This window comes from Ruditapes philippinarum, unplaced genomic scaffold (assembly GCF_026571515.1).
Source record: "Ruditapes philippinarum isolate M1 unplaced genomic scaffold, ASM2657151v2 ctg484_1_1_1_1, whole genome shotgun sequence".
Lineage (NCBI taxonomy): Eukaryota > Metazoa > Mollusca > Bivalvia > Venerida > Veneridae > Ruditapes > Ruditapes philippinarum.
This window is the reverse complement of record NW_026853581.1, coordinates 221,857-248,241: the sequence shown is the minus strand read 5'-3', so window position 1 is coordinate 248,241 and position 26,385 is coordinate 221,857. Positions and strand designations below refer to the sequence as shown.

Here is a 26,385-nt window from a genome sequence, read left to right as displayed (position 1 = left end):
TTTAACACATAATACAAAACGACATTTTCGAGTGATTTCAACATGTTAAATCAAAACATGTTTTGTCAAAATAAAGCGATTTGCGAAATGTTTTGCCAGTAATAAAAGGACGGTGCAAATGAAACTGCGTAGTTAACAAAGCATGACTTAAGTTACAAACATTCTACAATAAATGCTCCACCTTTGGAGCAGTACGCCTCCACATTTATGTTTACCCTTAAAGTGAATTGGTCTGCCCTTAAAGTGAATTGGTCTGCCCTTAAAGTGAATTGGTCTGCCCTTTAAGTGAATTGGTCTGCCCTTAAAGTGAATTGGTCAGTAATGAAAGGTCTGTAATACAATGAATAATCACTTTGCTAGTATCAGACATAACAAGAAAGCACGAAATATTTTTCCTCATAAAAATGTTCAGTCTACGTACATCACTTAGAACTTTATCTAATTTTTTTGCAAGCCACATTTCATAAGAATATCCAAATGATATATTTCTATTGTTTTCATCAATATTTGAAATAGTTATGAAAAATGCACCCATTGTAGACCAATCCACTTTAACATACTGATTTTCTATAATGGACTTGTCCAGGATCTATTTTTGGAACTTTCCAAAATCAAATATAGGAGATATCAAAATGAAAAAATTAAAGTTGGTCAAACAACTGTATTCGGACTTTTTCATTTACTTGTGGCAAAGGCTTTTAACTTCCGGTTTCAGCAGGTAAAAAAAGGGCTTTAGAGACATATAACGCCCCTCCCAAGTGAGTCAAAATATTTTTACTATTACCATGATTGGTACACATAATCTTTGTATGAATTATCAATAAATAAGCCATTTAACCCGCTGAAATCTTATATATATTTTTTAGGATTTCTTGTAAACGTTTAACTGGTAAAAATAGTAGGGCAGTCTTTTTTATTTTCAGGCAGCTTCTACGTTTTGTCCTAAACATTTGTCATTTAAAATTATTTGTCAAACATAATTATAATAGTTTTACAGCTCAACTTGACAGCGACGAAATAAGCATTATGTCTGAATTTTGTAAAAATTCAAAAGATAATGTAATTAGTAAAGGTATTTTAGCTAGCCTTAGACATTTTCTGTCAACAGAAATCATCTATAAAATGTCAAAATATGGAGATATAGTTCATATTCTGTTACTAACGTTATAGAATAGAAATTGTCGGAAATAAGGAAACTCTGTTCACTACATATGCAATATTCTTTTCACTTCAAATGCAATACACATTGTATCTATAAGTTTCTTTAACTAAAATTACATGTTTTTAAAGAATGATTTTCGAAAATATCCATACTAAATAAGAGGCTTTAAAAATGAACTACTTTTCCTACGGTAACAAGGAAGGTAATGTGTGAAATGTTTAACAAATGGCCGGCATATTTATTTAGATGCCTTACTTTCGTACTTCCGCTTGCAATGTCGATCACGTAATAAAAAAGAAACCGAATGTTGTTTTGGCTCATTGCATTAAAAAAGTCCATGTATTTTTTGTATCAGTCAAAGTTCTTAACATCTTAAATACAAAAATTAAAGTCTTTGACTGTCCTTGAAAAGTCCGTAACATTTCGTAACATGTGCTTGTTAATTTATACCTCGTATCTTTGTTTTGCTGTATAAGCTATGTCTTCTGTCTAATTTACAGCATATTTTATCGGCGGTAATAAATCAGAAATGATATCAGTTTGGAGTAGCTGTTTCGAACGGAAGACTTTGTGGCATTTATAATAAGGTTATCTCATTTTTCTGCTTAAAAACATTTGCACATGCAATAATGAGCACACATTTTTCCCCCGCAGTTTTTTTCCATTTTGATGATTTGACTCACAACTGTTAAATCTTAACTAAAACTACTCTATGGTATTTAGTATGCATGTGTTACAGAAACTTTTTCTCAAGTTAAAGGGTTGCCATTTATTCGGTCCACTTAGAAAATAACTTTTGTGGAGTTTAAACACATCAGTTTATGCGATGGTAAACCATTTTCTGACATGCTTTGTGATGTAATCGGTCCAATATTCTAAATATCAAACAATTGCCGGTATTTCAATGTTAACATCAATGAACAGGGGGCATTATTTTTCTTTTTCTCTTGATTTTCTCTTTGAGAGAAGGGGCTAGTTTCACAGATTGTGGCCGATCAAACACTCCATCTATGTTCTCTGGAGAAGATTTAAAAGTCTGAATAATTTCCAGCTGTAACAACTGTCCTGATAGTCCGTTAACTTCTTGCTCAAGTTTGTCTAGGTTGTCAGTAAAACTTTCAAGATCAGTTTTCAGGGCACCGTAGGACTTTTCATTGGTCTCTAGTTTCACTGCCAATATGTCTTTCTGTTGTGCTTTCTCTTGTATTTTAGTTTGAACACTACTTAAATCCCGTTCAAGACTTTTCAAAAAGTCTTCCAATGATTCCACCTGCTTTAACAACCTCTGTCTCTTCAGTTGTAAGTTGTAGTTCTTCTTCGTTTGAGATAGAGTTATTTTTAGAAAATCTACCATACTTTCCTTCTGAGACTTTTCCCCACACTTTGAGTTCATTTGCTGTTTATATGCATTAAATGTAAGCTCTAACTGATTAAGATCCGATTCCAATTTCTGAAGTTTTTCTTTGTTATTATGTAACATAATATTTGCTGATTTCACGGCTTTTTCGAATTTCTTCATTTTCTCCTTCTGGACCTTTAGGTCTTCTACTCGTTTCTTTGTCATTGTTCTAGTTTCTCGTATGTAATCGTTGATTTCGTACATATAGCGTTCGTCCCGGTCTAACCAAACAAATGCCGTTGAGCACATTGCCTCGACTTTTTCCGTAAGATCCGGAAATAGTCGAAGTATCGGGAAGGCTTTGAGATCACATGCCACAAGAATACCTTCCGTGAATTTCGTATGGGAGAATAAATCCTGGTGTATTCCATTAGCAAAACTTTGAATAAGTTGTAATGTATTTTCAAGTTGTAGCTCTAGCTCTTCCAGATAATTTTTAATTTCTTTAGTGTATCTTTCCGACACATCCAAGTGAATATCCCCATTGTTATAACTAATACAGTTTCCACGCAAACGATCTACGACACTTGTTTTGAACTTATTCACAAGTACCTTCACACTTTCCATCGTACTCTTCAAGTTCTCCCAGAATTCCGACAAGAACGCTATCTCGCCTTTGTCAACTTCCATTTTGTCCCGAAGTTGGTTTAACAGTGAAACCAGTTCCATCTCACTGTCGATTACTTTTAACTTAACGTTCTTTCTCCGTAGATCGTTGTTTGCTTGTAGAAATTGCTCGTTACACTGTACCAGATAGTTCTCATAGTTTTCATCATCTGCTTCCTCACATTGATAAAAGCTCAACTTTATCTGTGTAAGTTCCTCTTCTGTTTCTTTGATCTTTAGTCGCATATACTCTATGCCTTCAAGGTAAGCCCTCTGCAGACCAGCACGGACGTCGGCGGCAAACAGGGCAGGCTGTCTAGCCGTGTCATCTCCGCTCTGAAAAGAAAATAGAAAGCGTTAAAAGGTATATTTCATTATAGTGTTTATGTATACCCGTATGGTCGTCTATATAAGTGTGTCAATTCTTTTGTGTATTTGAGGGCAGTGCATTTGGCAGTGCATTTTTGCGTTTTGGAGGGCAGTGTCTTCGGTGTTTTGAAGGGTAGAGCATTTGATGTTTTGGGGGGCAGAGCATTTGATGTTTTGAAGGACAGTGCATTTGTTATTTTTGTTTGTTTGTTTGGGGTTTTTTGGGGTTTTTTTTTGAAGGGCAGTGCATTTAGTGTTTTGGAGAGTGCATTTGGCGTTTTGGAGGGCAGTGCATTTGGTGTTTTGGAAGACAGTGCAATTTGGTGTTTTGGAGGGCAGTGCATTGGTGTTTTTTGAGGGCAGTGCATTTGGTGTTTTGGAAGGCAGTACATTTGGTGTTTCGTACATTTTGTTGTTTTGAAGGGCAGTGCATTTGGTGTTTTGAAGGGCAGTGCATTTGGTGTTTTGGAGAGTGCATTTGGTGTTTTTGAGGGTACTGTATTTGGTGTTTTTGAGGACAGTGCAATAAACAGCTATAATGCCCTATGAGTATCGACTGCTTCATTAAAGTGTAAGTTTGGCCAAAATGTTTAATGTAGAACTAGTGTCATATTAATGAGTATAATTTAGTATGTTATATATCTATTAAACGATCATATGAATCCTCATGTACAATGCGTTTGTTTTTATAATATATTTATTTTGTGCATTTTATAATATGTTCATTTTCATATTACAAAAGGATCCCACGTTTAACCATCTTCACTCAATGAATAACAGATAGTAAATATAGACATGAGCTGTGTTACAGAAAGTTGGTCTGTTCTAGATCCAACCATTTTATATACAGGAACTAAAGAACTACCGATGAATGGATATTGATTATTGAAACGCATTGTATTACATTAATTTTCCGACAGAATAAAAACAACAACAACAAAAACAGATGTAGAAGACGAATTCTTGACAAATACACCTAGTAAGACAATCGTTAGATATAACATACCCGATGTGAAACAAATTTTGGCACGTTAATGACACAATAAAACCAGTGTTTGACATAGATAAAGGCGTTTTGAAACCTGATCACAGATACCCTGACAAATAAACTTAAGGACAACAACACTTACTATAAAGGATTTTATCAGGAAGCTTGTTTTACAATGAAGTTTTGTGTTTTTGTTTCTCAAGGATTAAGAGTTTCCGATTAGCTTGTTGCGTGCGGACAAGATACTTCAGAACGCCGCAGAGACGACAACGATAAATATAGACCACGGTACGGTATAAATCTCCGCAAAGTTCAACATTTCTCAATTACCCGTTAAAGATCTAAGCAACCCTTAAGGACTTTATGAAACAATCTCAACTACATTTGATCGATAGCTTTACAGAAAGACATGCGGGATTAAAAAGCTTATAAAGAAAGCCATACGAAGAAAACCGAAAACACCAAGGATCAATTAATCGAACAGAAAGGCAAACATGAACTTTTTTTTTTATTCTTCCTTACGAGAGATAAATACATCTTGTCTGAATTCGAATTAATGAATGTGTATTTAATGTAAATTTTAACAGATGATTTAAATTGTGGTTTTGAAATTTAATGTCGGTCACATATAGATCAATGCAATTTGAAATAGCTTTACTCCAATAGAATAATTTAGTTAATGATTCATAACGTCGTATCATCACGTGATGAAAACTTACTTTCTCAATAAGGTACATACCCACATTCTTTCTAACCTGCCTTACTTACATTTTTTGAAAATGGTATTTCTATTGAGTTAAATAATTATGTATATTAATGAACAAATAGGACCATCTTTCTATCTAGATTATCTAGGAAGGTGGTTTATATTTGTTATGAAAGTTCAATTTTCTGTCAGTAATGGTTTAAACTATGTTATCAAAAAGTAACTCTGCTTAACCATTAAACCATTCATTTTACCGTACATTTTGTGTTTATTTTTATTTTAGTTTTGAAAATCTGTAATAACTCAAAACCGATCAACCATAGCTAAACGCCGTAAACTTTTATACTATCGGAAAATTAAAAAAAAAATATAAATTGATTTTATTTATTCCAAATATTTATTTACTTAGTTACAAGGTAAAAAGACCAAAGTATAAAGAAATAAAAGTTGTCATACGTGAAGTTATGGCTAAATATATAGTATTATTCATTCCTAAAAATTCTTACTTTTTTGCTTTCTTAACATTTTGTTTAATGTTATGAAAGCTAGATTGTAATATTAAATCAATCAGTTGTAAAATGATCAAAGATAAACCACAGATTATCAGTGTTACATAAAAATGATTAGGGTATTAATAAGGCCTATCACGACTTCATTTCAAGTGGTGAGCCTATTACGGTTAATATTAAGTTGGTTATTCCAGTATTCTACATTTATACACCACGTACTGGGGTGACAAAATTCGGTGTCATATTGGACGATCGGACGATAGCAACCAGGGCTATATTTTTTTTTGTATATATTGATTTAGCATAGTTTTATATAGCAAAGTCTTAGACCAACAATGACACTAAAACGTCACAAGGAACTCTATCTTAGTGGGTTTTATGGGCCACATCATGGTTAATTGATAACTTGGGCTAACATAATTGAAGGGTTTATTGTGATACCTGATATATTATAACCCATCTCTTCTACACGTTATGTAAATATAATGACTGAGCAAATATTTTAATATCCTAGATAAGGAGCAATAATAATTCATAATGAAGGTCATTTGAATGTTGGCGTAGAAAAATTCTTCGGGACTACTTCACAGAAAAGATTCTTTTTTTTTAACTATACATATATAAGGAAAATCAATGACCCCCGGAGCGGGGCCAATTTTAACCCAAGGGTCCTTATTTGAACAAACTTTGTAGACACCCATAAGAAGATGTTTCATACTAAATATCTATGAGGTTTTCAAAAGAAGATTTTTTAAGTTTTTACTACATACATAAAGGGAAAATCAATGACCCCCTGGGGCGGGGCCAATTTTTACCCAAGGGCTTTTATTTGAACAAACTTAGTAGACACCCACTAGAAGATGTTTCATGCTAAATATCTAAGCTCTAGCTATTTGGGTTCTTTAAAAGAAGATTTTGTATGTTTTAACTATATTTAAATAAGAATAATTAATGATCCCCCCCGGGGGCGGGGCCAATTTTCACCCTAGGGCATTTATTTGAACAAACTTGGTAGACACTGACTAGATGATGTTTCATGCCAACATTTAAGCTCTAGCTCTTTCGGTTTTCTAAGAAGATATTTTAAGTATTTTTCTTTCGGTTGCCATGGCAACCAGAGTTTTGCTTGGAATTAAATTCTTTAAACAATTTTTGAAGTTGACTACCAAAGGAACATTCCTGTGAAGTTTGGATGAAATTGGCTTAGCGGTTTATGAGGAGATGTCGTTTAAAGTAAAAATTTACGGACGGACGCCGGACGGACGCCGGGCGGACACCGGACGAAAAGGGATCACAAAAGCTCACCAGGTCACTTTGTCGCCATACCCCCACCCCACCCCCACCCCCGAAAAAAGTTCGTCTTTATGTCATAGGACAGTTAGAGATCAGTTTTTCTTTTGAGAAAACTTAATTCAATTATGCACCGATGCTAACCTGTTTTCCCCCAAAAAAACGTTCAACTTCTCCTCATGCGGAGGACAATATATGCCATTATCTAAATATGTTATACACAACACATGCATCCGAGAAATATTTTTTCGTTCAAAAAGAGAAAACAGGATTATTTACATATTGGTTAATATTTATAAACTTAAAGCACTCCCACGGTGCACAATTAATTACCTTGTTTTTATTTTAGATTTATGCATTTATAGATCTTTAAGAATTAATATAAATTTTGAGGGTTTAAAAATAAAATCGGATTAACCTGACCTATATAATTGCAGTACTTTTGGATTAATGAAATTTCTCTACAAAATTCAAATTAAACACAATATTACAACACTTTGAATGTTGGTATTGTGAATCATCGAAATAAAACAGCTGTTAAGTAGTATAAAAAGCTTGAAACATTTCTGTTTGTTTTGCAAAACAAACTGTGCATAAGTTGGCAACGAACACACTCTTAAAGAACTGCAAGCTTAAATAAACAGACACCCTACGATCCGCTTCCTATTTTAGGTAGATTCTAAAGTTAAAATAAAGTACATAACAGAGTTTTAAGACTTAAAGTGTATAAAAGTATATATCTTTGCTGCATGCAGTTTAATTTTTTGTTTGTTTTTATCTTAAATAACTATTTCAATATGCCGGTATGCAAGAAATATGTTTGTAAAACATGAGCAATTGTTAAGTGCCAAATGCATTCCTAAAAACCTTCCTTAATTCACATTATGCCTCAGAAATCCATTTTTTTTCAATTCTTTAGAAATGGCAAACGTGTTAAATAATTTTGTATTTTCTCTATGGGGAGTTATTTTGCAATGCATGTTATATTTTTTCTTACTTGTCATGCTCAATTTCGTTTTTAAAATGTGCAGCTATCAATGCCTAAATCAATTTTTAATAGAATCAAATAAAGATTTAATTATCTCAATAAAATGCCAATAAAATGCAATAAAGACAGATAAAAAATGATACAAAATTTATTCTCTATATGCAGTTTGCATTTATAATAATTCTAAAACGAATAAAAGAAAAAGAGGTACATCAAGGTCATGTATTTCAAACGCCGCAATATCTGTAAAACTATTGAATATTTGAAATAATTCTTTGTAAAGGTAATATTGACTTTAAAGCGTTCACATAAATACCGTGCTATTAAAACTATAAACATGAATACGTCAATATCACGTTACACTTATCTTTCTCAAACACAAATCCAGATCGTGTGCTAAGTTACAAGTAGATACTGACGGGTTTGAGTAATGGCCAAATCAAGTATGACACATCCATTCAGATGTATCCAGATAAATACTCTATTCAGAAAATCGTCTTCTAAAGACGAGAAAAATGTAATAATTTAAATCCCACTTCAAGATCAAATGTCATTTCTCAAACGTGTAGTTTATATTTTTTATTTGTCGTCACGATTTAATTTGGAGCATTTGTAATGATTTGAAAAAAGAAAAAGAAATGTACGTGTTTCGTTTGTAAAGAAATAAATTAAGGAAAGAATATCTTGAATATTTGATTATATTATTCTAAATGGTTACCGGTAAGGGAGATAAGTATGTATTTCAGGTAAGAGAGACAGGGTGGTGGTTGAGAAAGGGTGGTGGTTGAGGAAGGGTCGTGGTTGAGGAAGGGTGGTGGTTGAGGAAGGGTCGTGGTTGAGGAAGGGTGGTGGTTGAGGAAGGGTCGTGGTTGAGGAAGGGTCGTTGTTGAGGAAGGGTGGTAGTGATGTTCAGGTTTGAGAGATATTTCGGTGAAGCTGGATATTTTAAGGGTGAAGTGAACCCCTTATGAAGTTCTATTAATGGTAGAAAAGCGACATGTATAATAACCAACTCAAGGTCAAGGAAAACACATTGCATAACAGCTTGTCATTTACATGGACAGTAAATGTTTGAATATAATATCAAATAATATGAAAACCCATGAGCATGTACATACTTTCTGAATGGAACAAAAAGACATAGCCACAACATCTCAATTGTAACTTTCTAGATATTGACAAGATATCATATATTTAAGAGCAGTTTTAACCACTGAAAATCTTACAATTTTATATACATAGATTGTCATAGTTATCACATAGATTTTCGTACTACGATTATAAATTATATAAGGTATTTGTACAAACTGCAAATTGTTCAGATACCCCTTTTAACATGCAACAAAATCATTGATACAAACGAGGGACGATTTTTCTACACATGAAATTATTTACATTGTACTAAGGTTTGTGCGGTTTCATGAAAGAAATAAGCATTGTCTGAGCCATGACCGTAAAAACTTTCATTGTAAACTTTCATATCTAGTTGAATAGACTAACTTTCATTCACTTACAGATATAAACATAAGCACCCATAGTAAAGAATCTTTTAATTCAATAAGTTATGAAATAATATTATGATTGTTTTAAATTAGTATTTAGATTAGTAATAAGTAATTCACTTTAAGGATAAGAGGAATTTTGACAATATATGTATTTTGTACAAGGTACCAATAATTCAGTTATTTATTCAATTCTTACTACATCATCAAAAGTTCAGACAGGTTAGCTGGTCAGAGCTAATGTAAAAAAATTCTGCTGAGAAAAAGTTCGAAGACATTTTATTACAGTCAAATTTATGTAAATGTTGAATTACACGACATTAATCTAAAGTTATGTTTTAAGAAGTCTCGAGAAAAGAAAATTATACAAAAAAAAACAACAAAACAACATCCTAGACAATGTGTTACAAACGTTTAATTAATAATCTTGAAACCATGTCTATTATATAGCAGTCCCGTGCCTAATGCTAGGAGCAAAATAACATCAAATAATTTACAATAATATTTTACAACGTATTTTCATATAAAATTAGATTAACCAGATATATTGCTGATGAACACAAAATTGAGCCGTGCCATGACAAAACCAACATAATGGGTTTGCGACCAGCATGGATCCAGACCAGCCTGCGCATCCGCGTAGTCTGATCAGGATCCATGCTGTTCGCTATCAGTTTCTCTACTTGTATTAGGGTTGGTAAGCGAACAGCATGGGTCCTGATCAGACTGCGCGGATGCGCAGGCTGGTCTGGATCCATGCTGGTAGCAAACCCATTATGTTGGTTTTGTCGTGACACGGCTCATTATTATTTTTTTCACTTACCAGTCGGCTACAATCTGACCTATGAGTATCCATCTATCTAGTGTTTCTATAATGTCATTTTTAAATTCCAAACTTTCACCACCTTATAACGTACTGAAAATTCCCCTACTCCTACCGTTAAATCGCCTTTTTATTCCTTTGTGTCAAACATTTACAATGTGTACATTTATTTCTAAAATCGTCAAATTCAAAATTCGACCGTCATTAAGTCATTTTTTTAATTACACCTTTTTCTAATTATCTAATGTCTTAAAGAATGGTGACACTGTATTTCAACAATCCAGGCAATAACAGGTGACCTGTTAATACGATTTCGAGCGTTAACCGAAAATACGGTGTTAATACTTTTCTTTAGCAGCTATTTAAATCTAATTTCTCTTTTGTCGATGAATACGCATATAAACCCGGTATACAAAAGAAATCTCATTTAAAGAAGAATTGCCTTCCCTCTGTATACAAGGTCATAAAGCAACGAAAACAAATATCCGACAATTTTCTTTATCATGTGCAAGTTCTCTTTTTTTTACAGCACATTGGTAAGTTTTGAAATACGACAAATGTTAAATGTAGCCTTTACAAAAAATTATTATTATAACAGCTTATCTGAATAACTTGGCGGAAATATTTCGTTTAATTTTTACCAAGACGAAAAATCGAACCGAGTAATACAGCGTGTGATATTAGCAGCGGAAAGTAAACAAAAGTTCCGATATTTATTAAGTTGGCAATTTGTAGGTCCCCTTGATCAAGAGTACGAAAGATAAGAGAAAAGTCTAACCTTACTGCGCATATCAAGGGAGCGAGTTGGACACAACGTTACTGCTGGCAGTGCAAACAAGAGACCTTAACGTACCAGTTTGAAACTTTATGTTAAATAATACCAATAAGTTTGTCATGGACTTTTTAATGACACGTGGACTAAGTCATATAACGCCCAGCGAAAGATAACACGTTAAACATATCAATAACTTTAAATAAAAAGAGGTCTTAAAGTAGATTTGATGTAAATGAAACCAAGGAGATATATCTCAGCAATATAAATCTCTGAGTGGAGTCACGAGTGTCAATGACTTGGTGATACATGAATAAATTTTCTAAATTACCCTTCAAATGTAATAACTTGCAATTTTATTGCTTATAAAGGCATTGATATTATATATTAAGGACGTTCATGTATTAATAAAATGTTTTTTCTTCTTCGTCTCATCTACATGTACCAAATGACTTACATAGTGATGATGAGACCGCCTTACTTTGTTATCATGTTTCGATATCTTTGAACGTGGTTTAATTATTTTGATTATCTTACTGCTGGTTATAATGGTGGTTTTATAAAAAATAAATGGTTTCGTGTCGTGTCACCATGTGTCTTCATCTAGGAATTATGTTACACGTGCTAGAACAGTTGTATTACCGGCCTCCCGCAATGAGTACATTAGTATTATTGATTCTTGACGATCTTTTTTAATTACAAATTATTACATCTCAACAACTCGTGCATTCCTTAGCCAGTTTAATAGCTCCGTATTGACAGATTCCTCCGGCCTGTCTCCCTTTATGGTTTTATACACAGCACTATCTTCTCGTTTATTGGACCATAAATATTGACTGCCTTTACACTAGCCTGCCTGCTTGCCTTACTTTAATTGATTTCATAAATACAATGTCTTGGACAACGGCCAAACAATCACCTTTTTAACGATCAAACAAATTTGCACAGTAATATCGTGTATAGATGTTTTTGTGATACGGTGATTGTTATTTGATTATATTAAGATATACTGCTATTGTTTCACGTATAAAGAGACCGCCCTGTATATAAGAATCTTTGGCATACAGATGTATGTACGTAATGCCCCTCGTAGCGAGGTAACGCGATTTCAAAACAAAAATATTTTCTTCCATTTAAATACGAGATCTGCATTAAAACGTGTTTTTTTGTAATGTTTCAACTGTAACAGCTGTGAGTTTATTCGTCAAACATGTTTTGCTATTATATGATATGTCATCACAAAATGAAACAGCAATGTTTAAATGCAATTTAAAATTAAGATATCTATTTGGTCGGTAAAACAATTATCTAAATAGATGCGTACAGACACATGGACAGTCACGCCAATGAAAGTTTTAATTGAATTCATCCGCGTCAATTCTCTTTAAAGTACAGTATATTCGGAAAACATTTTTAAAATTCGCATTTATTGCTACATAACAAGTAAGCATGACGTTGTATTTACGTTGTTGAACCTACCGTTGACGTAGACGCGTCAGTTAAAACAGCGACCTCTTCTTCTTTATTAGTATCATCCACATCAACGATAGTCTGCTCAATTAAATCTTCTGTTATACCATCTCCTGAATCACTGAGGTTGTCTCCAACTTTAATCTCCACTTTATCACCTAACTGAGTCCTTTCCCTTTGAAATTTTTTTTTTTCCTGATTTATTTGTTCGCATCCCTTACCTCGCTTTTGGTTTTCCCTTTGCCTTCTGAAAAAAATGGTTTTTCCTTGACATGGGGTTGTTTGGGTATCTATACCGGTTGAAAGAACATTTTCCTCCATTTTTAAACAAACTTTAAACCTCACCACCCCGTATTTTCCCCTAAAAATACCCTTTTTTCAAAAAATACTTTAAACTCCCGTCAGTTTTTTGGGCCTTTTTGTTAAAATCATATGCGAAAATGAAAAACACAAACTTATTTTGGTCAAAGTAAATACACAAAATCCATATTTAATCCAGCTTTTGTTATTTAGGCTTTATTACATCTTTTCATGAAAATCCATTCTGCCCACAAATACATCGTTGTTTTTATTTAACCGTCTTACACCACGCAGGCCTGGCTAATCCATGCCTTCCATTAATAATGACTGGATATCTTAATTTGTAAGCCTATATCTTATTATATGTCAGATCTATAAGAACAAAGGACATCCGATTGCTCAGTTGAATCTTTTCATGACATCTATTGGAATATTGTCACGTGATCTTATTAAATGCGGTATTATGTATCACATGATGAAGCAAAAAATGGCGGTTATTAAATCAGGCACAAACATGGCAAAGATTTTCAAGAATGTCAATAACTGATTAATCAGATGGTAGAACTTGTCTTAATCAGATGAAATCAATAGATATTATCCAAGAAACAATTCCTGTACGCGGAGAAATCACGGAATGTCTGTCCTAATGAAGATCAAAGTATAATAACATAAAAATAAGCAACTGATTTAGACGAACATTTGATACAGAGAATATCCAACAGAAAAATAAATTTTAATCATCGATTCTGTACAGCCAGCTTCCTTTTATAGTAACGCAGTTTAAAAAAAATCCCGTCGCAGAGAACAGCACGCATACACACGGGTGTGAAATACGGGCAATCAACAATTAATATAAGTTACTAAAGATATTGCAAGCGATATTCTTATAACAATTTTCTTTCCATATACATGTCCGTGTCAATATTGTCATGATCCCCAGGTGACAACTGAAGATCTGAGAAGCTTGTAACAATTTGAACTAGATCAGGTTAATTACATTAGTTGACGTAGCCTTTGTGTTCTGATCTACCCTGAATAAATATTTACCCTCAGACCTCTTAAAGATTTCCCTTTTTCGTATCTTGCTTTGAAGGGGACACGATTTTTTTTACAGTATACATTAAAAACTTTGCCAAGTTTTTGGTTGTTCCGGGGGGGTAATTTTTTTATTTAAAAAAATAGGAAATTAACAGGGTTTTTGTAAGTTTTTTTTCAGAAAAAGTTTTAGCCTTTTAAATATTTTCTAAAAAATCAATTAAATAAGATTTTACACGTACTGATACAGTTAAAATTATTCGTATTGATAAAAAATTTAAATTAAAAAGTTGGTAAAATGTTGGAAAAGTTTTAAAGAACCGTACCATCATGTTTTATAAAAATTTCTTTTAAAAATTTTATAAAAAAAATCTTTTGAAATGAATGACAAAATATTTAATTGCTATAGTAATTTTTTTTAGCTGTATCAAATGTTTATGAATATCATTGTTTTAAAACACATTATGCCCCAGAAACGTATAAAATTTTCACTCTTAAGAAAGGACACAAACAAGAGTTTCATAGCAGTAAAATCAAGCTTTTGGAGCATGTTGATTATTATTACCTGAAATAAGTCGTGCTAAATGCGAAATTTATCTGTCATTAAAGTAGCAAAATGTTAACAATTTGAAAGTAGTATTTTGACTCCTATACAAAATACTAAATCACTATAATTGTACTAATAGCCAAATAGCAACAGAAGCAAAAGATGGTTAAGGGTTTGACCAAACGGTAACTTTTTCGGGACACCAGAAGGAAAAGCTTTTAAGAAATAAAACTTAAAGCATTCTAGGATAAAATGGGCCGTTAAGGCATGATTTTATTTTAATAACCACCACCAAATATATTATACATTTGTAAGGAATCACATATTTTACATTGTCTTGTATTGCACTTTCGTCACAGATAAGAAGTGTAACCGATGTGTTTGACTAATCATAGAAAGGACACCAGTTGTATAACACCGGTCACAAGTGATAGATGTGTTGACAGAACTGAAGAAAAATAATTGTCAATTTTGAGCGCAGAGCTACCCCAATTTGTATAGATATAATAGGTTGCATATGAATGAGGGGACCAATTCTTTTGCTCAGTTGTCTAAAAATTATACTTCGTATTAGCATGCTAATATGAGACCACATATATTTTGGCACGAATCACATGTATGTATAACCTCTCACATGTTACCCCTGGACCACAGGTTTCAAATTTACTTATCAGGAAAAAGTCAGAAGCAAAGCAAGTGATTCTAAATTTACGTAGATGCGGCTTTCGCTGTGATAATTTACCTCGTACAATTTCCACACGGTATTAGCAAAAGGTCGTAAATTTGAGCCGAAAGTAGGTCACTGTACAACAGTCAATGTGCACCTAAAGTGACAATTAGGTCTGATTAGGGCAAAGGGCGCCGCCTTTCAAGCCGTCTTTTCCTATTAGCAGTAAATGGCCTTTTAGCTAATGTTTCTTATAATTTGTAAACCGATTTAAAATCAAGCTTCTTGTGTCTTGTATTTTTTTCATACGTGACAAATGAGATCTGTGACAAATGTGCTCTTTCATAGTTTTAAAGTTTATACCCTTATGAAGAGGAAATCGTTGAATTTAGAAACCTATCGTGTACCGGACTTTTTAATCGCTTTTGGTCTCACCGGTACGAAATTAGACCAACCCGTTGTAGTCTAGAAAATAGTTCTTTTAATTTTTGAAGTGGCCTAATTTAAGTTATCTCTAGGTTGATTGGTCATAATTAAAGTGTTTTTATTGCATGTAGTTTTGTGTGTCAATGGATGACTTTAATAAAAGTTGTTTTTTAGTATTCTCAAGGAACTCACTTGTTGGCGGAAAGATAAAAAATGTACTACCCACCAGCAGTCAGTGGTGAATTTAAACAGTGTTACAACAAAATGAAGATTTCTGAAAAAAGTAGATGGCTAACACATTATATATTTCTGGTCTCATTTGACTTAGATAGTGTTGATGTTTAAAGTTGAAGACAGTATATAGTTCACCAAGAACAGTGGAACCTTAAATATGACTGATTTACTATAGAACAAAGAGTACGAAAATTCACCGGACCGACACCTTTTAGGAGTGCACTTATTTCAAAGATGTCACTGTAATGTTGCTTTTAGTCATCAAGTTAATTGCATTCACGTGACGTAAGATTCAATCATAGACAGACTGTACACGAATAGAACATACTTTCTCAATTTAACCTAGTCAATTATGTCGTGCATGCTGCGATTAACATAATGTTTAACAAATGCAATCACAGCCCGCCAGCACTTATGTTTCCATCATCGATTCCTATACTTTACTTTACCAAACATCGATTTGCACACATAAATATTTACATGCAATAGGAAACCGACATAACAAACTTGAGTTAGGCACTTGAATAAAGATCTTGTACAAACATTCCACCTAACTTAGTGAGCACCTGTAAACAGTATTACTGCATATGTCGTAAAATTACGACATGGTAAATCAACGATAACCATGTTTGAGAACGTAACCGTATAGACGTGTTGTTATTTAAATACACCAGATCAAAGACTTGACCAATCATGCCGGTGTTATGTTGTTACATGCAAACAGTGGTGGCGTGATACACATACTTTTGTTGTTGCTTTCAAACAGACTATGATTATACTATAACATACTATATAGTAGTAATAAAATTATTTTGACTTAAGTTTTTTTTAAAACGTTTACGTCAAACCACTTTCTAACATAATGTGAATGTCATTATGCTATTCCAACATTCGTGTGAAATTTGCCGTAAATCATTTTCAATATTTCATGCGCTTTTTCTTCAAGGATGATAAATGCCGATTGATTTTTGACAATTATTGATCTTAGAATGAGTGTTGAAAGATAACTTGTTTACATGATCTAGGCCAAGAAATGAACAGACACTTTATACAATAAACAGAACTGTAAAAACTCTATCGGAGAAAATAATATCAAAAGCTTTGATCTACCGTTAGAATTTTAATATGATTATTTACATAATTTAAGGATCAAATCAAATACCTGTGTATATAATCAACATCGACCATCAAGTGCTTGCAATTTTATGTGCAAAATGTCGATCACAATGTGGATAAGTTACATAACTTTCTTTACTTTTCTTTCAATTTTCGGGTGGGGTAGTATCTATACAAAAAAGTAGATTTGATCAAATGTTTTTTTCCCTTCCAGTTTTGTAAGTTGAACTGGATGTGGGCCGTATAATTTCACAACAAAAATGTTGTACGGTATAGGAAGAAAATGAAGAAACGTGTCCGGGTTTGAAAATAATATCATCCTCATTTGTTTAATGTTTTAACACGTTTTAACCACTGTTGGAGGCGAAATTGATTGGCCTTTGTCACCTGTATAGTGCCAGGCCAGTCTGCATATCCGTACAGTCGGACAGTCTCTACCAACTAAAGTTTTTCATCTTATACCCCAAAAAATGACAACATGGAAGCTGAACAAGTGCGATTAAGAAATACATCAGGAGTCCGACACACTTTATACATAGTGTGATTAACTTAAACACGCAATTTGAGGAAAATGACTGGGACAAAAAAATTATATGTCTTTATATAATCCCAATTTAATTGTGCTATTTCACAAAGTTTTTTTAAACTGTTTGGGTCCTGATATAGTTTACTCCTGTTACTCATTGGCCAGTTACCTGAACCATCTTTTGCTTCTTTTGTCTGTAAGCACTAAGTTAATTTACAGTGATTCTTGAATTCTACTATTTTGACCAATTATTTCACGCTTAGTACTATTTTCTTTGTGATATGCATCTAACATGCTCTAAAACCATCATCTAAATGTTATAAAATTGATATTTGCCTTTTCTTTCTAAAGAGCTTTTCTTTCTAAAGAAATATTTATTCGTTTCTGAGGCATAATGTGCCTATAAATAATGGATAACTACTAAGCACATACATATCTCAGTACATAAACAACAAAATCACTAAACTATTCTTTTTTGCTGGATATAATATTGGAATTGTCCATTGCAATAGCCATATCTTTTTCTTCTTCGTGAAAATGCTGCCTTTTTATATCCTATAATAGTTTATCGTATGGTATTTAATGAACTGACATTTGCACTTATTTACTTCTAGATAGGGTTTCGTATAACATAGTTTGTAATCAATACATAGCTATCAAGCAAGCTTTAATTTAGATCCTTTACGCAAATATTAGATAAAAAGATATTTGTTCAATAGATCTATATAAGATAGATAAGGAATTCTGTCAGATTGAAATTCATATGTTTAAGAAATAAGGAATTACGTTAAATAAACATTCATTATAGATAAGTTAGCAAATGCCCTTGGATACCACGAGCATTGCTTTAAACTGACCAAGGGCAACAATGTCAACAGATGTAAGAAACCTTCATGTACACTCCTAAATGATCCAAATTTAAATGAAAAAGGCAAGATAGGTATATACATAAATCCTTATGTTTGTGATTATCATTTTTATAGTTAGCCTAGCAACTTGATGAAATATGCAAAGTTTTTAATGTCTGAATATTTTGAATAGGGATATCAACCCATTATCTATCACAGTCAACCAACAGGAACAGTCAACCAACCAACAGGAAGAGTCAACCAACCAACTGGAAGAGTCAATCAACCAACTGGAAGAGTCAATCAACTAACTTGCGCTGTCAACTACCTAACTGGTACAGTCAACCAACCAACTGGTGTAGCCAATCAATTAAATGACAGTTAACCAACCATGTGGCAAATTAAACGAAGTAAAAACAGGGACATCTAATTAAATTATACAGTCAACCAACTAACTGATATATTTAACCAACTTACTGGCACAGTCAACCAAAAAAGTGACTGAAAGAAAACCTACCAATCAGCATACTATCTAGCAAGGTCACCAAATAACTGGCACAGTCAACCAACTGGCAAAGTCAGCTAGCATTCGACAGTCAACTAACCGATTGACACAGTCAACTAAACGACTGACAGTGTCAAGTAACCGAATGACACAGTCAAGTAACCGACTGACACAGTCAACTCACCGACTGACACAGTCAACTTACTATCCTACACAGTCAACCAACGATCTGGCACCGTTAACCAACTGGCACATTCAATAAACTAACTAGCACAGTCAAACAGCTAGCTGACAAAGGATATGTGAAACATAAAATTTCTTTATACTGCCATGTCGACTGATGAAGATAAAAGCAAACATTATCTACAATTATAAATTACGCGCAGTTTGTTCTTTATCTGCAGTACATCAATTTTATGATGAAAACGTATCGAATAATTACATTTGCAAAAAAAGAGGTTTTAATTGAACTATCAGTGCTTTTCAACTCAACTCTCTTTGTCTACCTCTTTATAAAAGCGTGAGATAATTGACAGAAAAAGATAAATCGATGAATCCAACATTTCCGTTCAATCGAGTTTCCATATAGTCTGTTTACAATTGCAAAATCACTCAACTTTCAACATAGTACATCGTATGATGCTTCTATTAAATACCTGTCATTCTTTGGTCCCTATAACCTGTGTTTATTGTGTAATTAAACACCTCGTTTGACTTAACCTCATGGGACGAAAAATATTGAGTACGAATAATTTATTCCATTTACTAGAAATATAACTCATTACCGGGAACCATTAGAGGTAATGTCTCACGTGGAATGATATGAGGGTTATTAAATAGACATTGTAACAATATACCAGAACATATCCCGGCAACGTTGTGGTCCGATTTAGTTGTCAATATAATATATTGGTATTTTAATGAAAGATGCGGTCAGTTATTAGACGAGGTCACCCACGTGTAAACATCAAAACATCACAGAAACGCTAATAATCAGTTTACGTGCAATAATTTTCTGATGAAAGTTTGAAAATGAGATTCGTATCTCTTTTAAGAGGTACGTTAAACTTTTATAGTTTACAAGTAATCTAATATATTAAAAACCCTGACCACATAGCATATGAATGGTGCTATTGGACAGCAAGGAAAAATGATTAAAAAGAAAAGATACGCCCAACTTGGTGACGTCTTTTATAAGATCCTTGTTGTAGCCAGGCAGTAATTGGAACACTTACAAAAGTCTTTTGCACTTATATACGTCACAAAAACTTTTTAAAAAACCCTTAAAAATATAGAAATGAAGCCACAAAAACAAAATCTTCACAGTTAAAGGCCCACTATGGCTACCTAAGAAATGGTATCATTTTCCCCCATGAGAACTTTAAATCATTCGTAATTTGTTACAGTTTCGAAAACAATACCGATTTGCCATAGGTTTTTCACTTTCTTTGCTTTTTTTTGCTTTGTTATATTTTTGCAATTGGTATACATGTAATTATAGTGAGTTAAGTATTTTGAATGGAAGTCAAAATACTATGTTGTTTACAATTTGCTACCTTTATGACACATTACTGCACATTCAGTCCTACTTTCTTCAGCTGTTAAATATTAAATTTTAACATGCTCTAAATCTATTATTAAGCATATACATGTAATTAAACAAATGTTTGAAAAAATTAAAGAAAATTTTAGAGAAATATGAATTCTGAGGCATAAAGTGCCTTTGCTGTTCAATGCTATACATATTATAAATTATTTTCAATAACATGTACGAATTTGAACTCTACCCTGCTGGAACCAAAAGTGACCAATGAGCCAGGCCAGTTTGCACAACCATGCCACTGACCCAACTCTATACTGTTAGTACCTCATGTTTTTCTGTATTTTTCATGTTGAAAACACATAAACTTCGAATGGACAATTCAAAATGTCATAGCAGGGTAAATCTATTACACAAATTCATCGGTTCAAAGAAACACTACGCTCATCTTTGAGTAAAATATTTTTATATTGCAGACATATTTTGAAATCTAAAGAATTCTAACTGAATATGTCTTATTTAAATAAAATAAAAGAACATACAAACTATGTATGGGAATCTGCGTTCCTTATTAGGTGTCAAAAAAGCTGGTCCTTTCTTTAAAAAGAAAATTGCCAGTTTTTTATGACACTATATATTCATAGTGAGCCCGCTTATAGTGTGGTGGATTTAAAGCATAACATATATCTACTTTCTGTGAAGTCAAAACATGTTTATTTTATATTCATAAAATGTGTAGCAATTATCAATATGAAATTAGAGCATGGTAAAGTGTAAGATTTCTTTGACGTGACATTGATTCTATATCAACTTACAAGAAGCTGGTCCCATTAATTTGATCTGGGCATTCTTGTGTAAACTTGTCATTCCTTTATTTCATGATCTGAACTTTTTTTATTCATATCTCAGCACAGATCATAGATCAAAGTGTGCTATTTCTTTTCAAAATACTTTATTCAATATAATCAAAAATGGCTGCATTAGAAATTTAAAGGCACATTATGCCTCAGAAATCTATTTATATATTTTTTTAAAGTTCTTTAGAAATATTAAACATGTGTTAAATAATGGATTTAAGGCATGTAAAATATTTAAAAGCTGAAGAAAGTAGGGCTGAACGTGCAGTAATGTGTCATAATGGTAGCAAAATGTATACAAAGTAGTATTTTGACTTCTATACGAAATATGATCTCACTATAATTATACCAATCGCCAACAAAGAAAAGAAGCAAAGATAGTTCATCTATATGGCAAATGAGTATTTTTTTTGAAAGCTGTAACAAAAATACCAAACATTTTAAATTTTTGTGAAATAAAAATAATAGCTTTTCTTAGGCATAATGGGCCTTTAAGATTTCCAATGTACACCTTATACTTTAATAGACCATATCTGTTAACGTTTATAAAGACGTTGACCAATTTGGCCTAAGAAAGAAAATGATGATAATCGATTTTAACGATAAAATAAAATGTAATCAACAATATTTCTTTACTTTGGGTCGGCAGCGAATTGTTACTGACGTCTTGACACTCGCATTTCGATTTAATAGAAAAGAATCCTTTATTCTTAATCTCAAACCGAAAAGCCCTTAAATAATTTTCTTCCAAACCAAATACACATGCATTTATTTATACGAGTACATTGTATATGTATAAAAATATGCCTTCCACACTTTTTTTTAACAAAAATGGACTTATTTTCTCTTTTGTTTAGTTTATACAAATTTATTTTATTTCGATTGTGTTGGAAGCTATGAGCTTATTGAAACACCCTCGTGTTAGTTCCTGGAACCAACCAATACTAAGCAATGAATGTTAAGTTTCTTGCTCAAGGAAACAACAGCTTTCCCCTGACAGGGTTTGGTCCCACGCGCTCGGCAATCCTAAGATATCATATCCTTAGATAACAACAGCTTGCCCCTGACAGGGTTTGAACCCACGCGGTCGGCAATCCTAAGATATCCAAAGAATACTAGTCCAACACGTTAACCACTAGGCCACGTCGCCATTCTCTCTTATTTTCTTAATTACGGCCAGGGTTGTAACTTTGCCGATACACATGGTTATTATAGACTTTTAAGTCTTAAACTAGTTTGCATATTATTTTCAAAGATGATATTTTCTATGGTGGCCTTTTTACGCCACGTTGTGCAATTGGGACAAAAGATGACCTTTTAGTTTTATCTTCCTTTTGTCCCATCAGCAGCAAGCATTCTCTCAGATAAAACAGATATATGGCGAAAACACGGAATTGGCTATCATTTTCACTGTCTTTCCAGGAGTAATGTGCAGAAGATATTCTTCAAATGACCGGAAACTAGTTCAGGTCCAAACGTCCACACAAGAAATGCTGTCATGAACCTTAATAGATTGGAAGCCATATATCTTAAAAAAACACTCCACCACTTAACCACCACTTAAGCCTAAAATATTTAAAATGTTTATCTGTCATCAAATGAAAATGAACATGTATGGTAATGAGCAGTTATAGAAAACTAACAGAAAGTACAAACTGTAACGTCGTAGGAACCGGTACACATTCCGTATATACTACATTTAATATTGGTATACGGTAGATAGCCTGGGTTACCATAGGATTCTACCATGTTCTGTACAATGTATAAGTAAAATGACTGACACGTTGTTTAAGGTAATAAAGTCACAGTTCCACGTAATTTTTCCCAAGTCTGGTTACAATGAGTTGTACATGTATGCTTTACAGAAATGAATAGCAATTATCGTTGGAAGTGGAAACCAAGCGTGACATAGCAAAGTGATAAAGTTTTATCATAACTCGTATCCTTTGGGAATAACTGCATCTGATTAGAATAGTAACTGAATAATTCATTTGAAATGTATTGAAAATGTCAACAGTTATAACTTAACAACAGATATAATGGGTAATTCTCTTTATATAATGGAGAGAAAAAATGCGTGTAAGTTGGCAAATTGTTTCATGTGTGTAAAAAAATGGTTTAAACCATGAAAAAAATAATTTAGAAAAATTTTGAAGAATCATATGAATTTATAAATGATTACCGATCTTGAGGTGTCTTGTTGATTTCCCTGGTGTTTTTCATTGCGTGAAGATCTAACGGTCATTACTTCCGGTACAAGTGCTAGCGCCAAAGTTTCATCACCAACGTAACCGTTCGTCCGTGTTCGTTTTGTACGTTTTTTCTGTTTCCTTGGTGACGGACTTGTCTGAATCTGTGGAGGTTCAGTTAGAAATACAGGCATCTGCATTTTGAATATATTTCAAAGGTAATATTTTATCCATAAAAAAACTCCAATTCTGAATATAACAACGGAATACAAGGCAGATAAAAATGATTACTATTTATGTCACCTTTCGTGCCATCAGCGATATATACGAAGTTTATATTTAATGTAAATATGCGTCACGTGGGAATTTGTTTCCTGTACCTATTGATTCTAGAATCTATGTAACTCCTGAAGCCTAAAATAATTGTAGACTTCAATGTTAAAATCTCAGACATTTCATTACATGCTTTACACTTATATCCGCTTTTCAATCAAATTAATAAATCACCACAATTAGCATCCTTTTATTTAATTCCGAGTATCACATGTATGAAATGCCATAAACTGTAGTTGTCTATTCAGTTGAGATCGCTATCACTGTTTATATATGTCCACGGTTTCAAAATAAAAAAGTCTTGATGAGTGTTCAGCGGAGAAAAAAAATCTTTATATAAAATCAATCTTTCATAAAAAGATCAAGCTTGATCTGTTGGGATTTCAATGAAGGCTATACCGGTATTAGAATTTGTTTACACAAGGCTTCTTCCAATAAATAAATAAATCGTATAACTTTCCTATGTAGAACTGAACTTACATCCATACATTACTTCAAATGCGTAAAGTTTTATGAATACATTATTTTGCGTCTATTGCAATGTTCACAATTTCTACCTTTTTACGATGTCGGTTATATCCCAAGCGCCACCTGTTTGTTAATAAAGTAGCATCTTTTATAAAAGCGATCAATATTTCAATATTCCGAATCTATATATCATCTTTCACCATTTTAAAACTAACATCATTGTTTTGAAAATTAGAATATTCTTTAAAGTCTTCAATTATGGAGAACTTCACAGCAATAAGTTTTAAATCAAGAGAAAATTATTGGCTGAATTTCGTTATTCATTTTCCCTCCTTCTGAAAATATTATGTCAATATTTGAATATTAACGAGGTATAAAATGAATGTTGACATAAATCAACATTTATCTTCCACTTTCAAAATAATGTATAGTGTATGATATTTGAACATATATTAGCCACAAGACCATTTACATACATAAGGAAATCCTAATCTAATAGTGTAACTATTTCAACCATTTCTTTATGACGGAAAAATGTGCTTATCAACAATGTCTGACTACAACTGTCAAAATGATTGTATACATTAAATAAAAACGACTGTATCTACCAGTACATGTGTATATTTATTTAAGCAAAATGATCGATTTCTATATTTTAATTTTTCATAGGTAAACTTGATATTTTTAATTTGTAAATGTTGGACATTAATGGGTAATGATGATAACCGAGAGAAGTTTGTGACTTGTTCTCGATCATGGGAAGTCAAATGATTTGTATTGTGACAATTTGGACCTAAACTGGTGACATGCTTCATTGATCATCTTTGTTAAAGAGAAATTGCCGCAAATTCGTTCGTTTTCGTTTTATGTCTTTGAAAGACTTTCAAGTGGGTGAAAATATCTAAAAATATAAAATTTTGAGAAAATATCGGTCACAACAAGTTGTGGTATCACATTTGCATATTTCAATACGAATTGTGAGTAACTATCGCAGAAATTCTGCCAGTTGCTAGTTAAGCTGCGGCCTCACTAACTCCCGGCAGAGCCCAGGACCATCCCGGTAAGTTACCGGGATGATCCGGGACGATCCGGGGTGAAATTATTGTTGCGGTCACCCTTAACCCGGCAGCACGACGGTAGTTCCCAACTAACCACCCCAGATGATCTCCGGATCATCCAGACAGAGCCCAGGTGAAGCTACGGTTCATGCCGGTGCTTCCCCGGTCGTTCGAGGATGACGCCGGAAGAGCCCCGGTTGACCCAGGCAGGGCCCCGGTCGATCAAGGCAGAGCCCCTGCAAAGACCAGAACGATGCAGACAGAGCCCCGGTAGAACCCCGGTGGATTGCTCTACCGTAGCTCTACCGGCTATATCATACCCCGGATTATCCCCGGTTTGTGCCGGCAGAGCTACGGTGCTTCCCCGGTATAACCCCGGTCGTTCCCGGCAGAGCTAAAGATGAAGCCGGCAAAGCTATACCTTCCCGGATCATCCCGGATCACCCCGGTGATATTAAATATTTTATTCCATCCGGGGTGGAATGCCGGATGTTCCCGGATCATCCCGGACGATGCCGGCAGAGTTACGGATGTATTCCGGTTGGTCCCGGTCGTACCCCGGTCGTTCCCGGATCACCCGGACGTCTACCGGGGCTCTGCCGGGATGTAAGTGAGACTGTAGCTTTAGGGAAGTAATTCAATGCCAGAAACATTAAATCTCAGTCACCCAATATTGAACTTAAGTTAGTTACTAATGCTTTGTATACTCGTATTGTCTTTGTATCTGACATGCTTTCATTGCTTTGTTGTTTAGATCTTGAGCTTGCAGTTTTGTTATTTGCGACAGCCCATGGGCCGTGAAGAAGCCTAGAAGACGACAAGTTAATGAAATGTAGCTATCAAAAAGTTGAGTTATATTTCTTTTATGATCATTTGTGTCTGATTTATTCAGTCGAATTTTAACGCATTCTCCAATAAGAAAATATAGATATATCTTTATTTCTTATCATTAATATTTTCCACGAATTGCGGGGACCAAAGTATTTTGTTAAGATTAAATGAAAATGTCTTGTGGATGTGAATTGAAACCCGTTGGTTGATGTACTGTCTTTCGACCCTCTACAATGCGTGGCAGTAAAATAAGAATAAATTGTATCATAGTTTTGGGACCTTTCTGTTGAAAATGTGTCCGAGTTAAATCGTATACATATA

The 26,385-nt window shown here is 33.5% G+C and overlaps 1 protein-coding gene across 1 annotated transcript; it reads right to left on the bottom strand.

Moving 5' to 3' along the window:
• Positions 1-750: 750 nt before the first annotated feature.
• Positions 751-23,574, bottom strand: LOC132737259 (restin homolog). The gene is made up of 3 exons (XM_060724516.1): positions 23,368-23,574; positions 12,594-12,779; positions 751-3,503 (listed from the first exon to the last, which is right to left on the bottom strand). Exons 1-3 carry the CDS (start codon positions 23,572-23,574, stop codon positions 2,076-2,078), a joined length of 1,821 nt encoding a protein of 606 aa, XP_060580499.1. The 3' UTR covers positions 751-2,075.
• Positions 23,575-26,385: the final 2,811 nt, after the last annotated feature.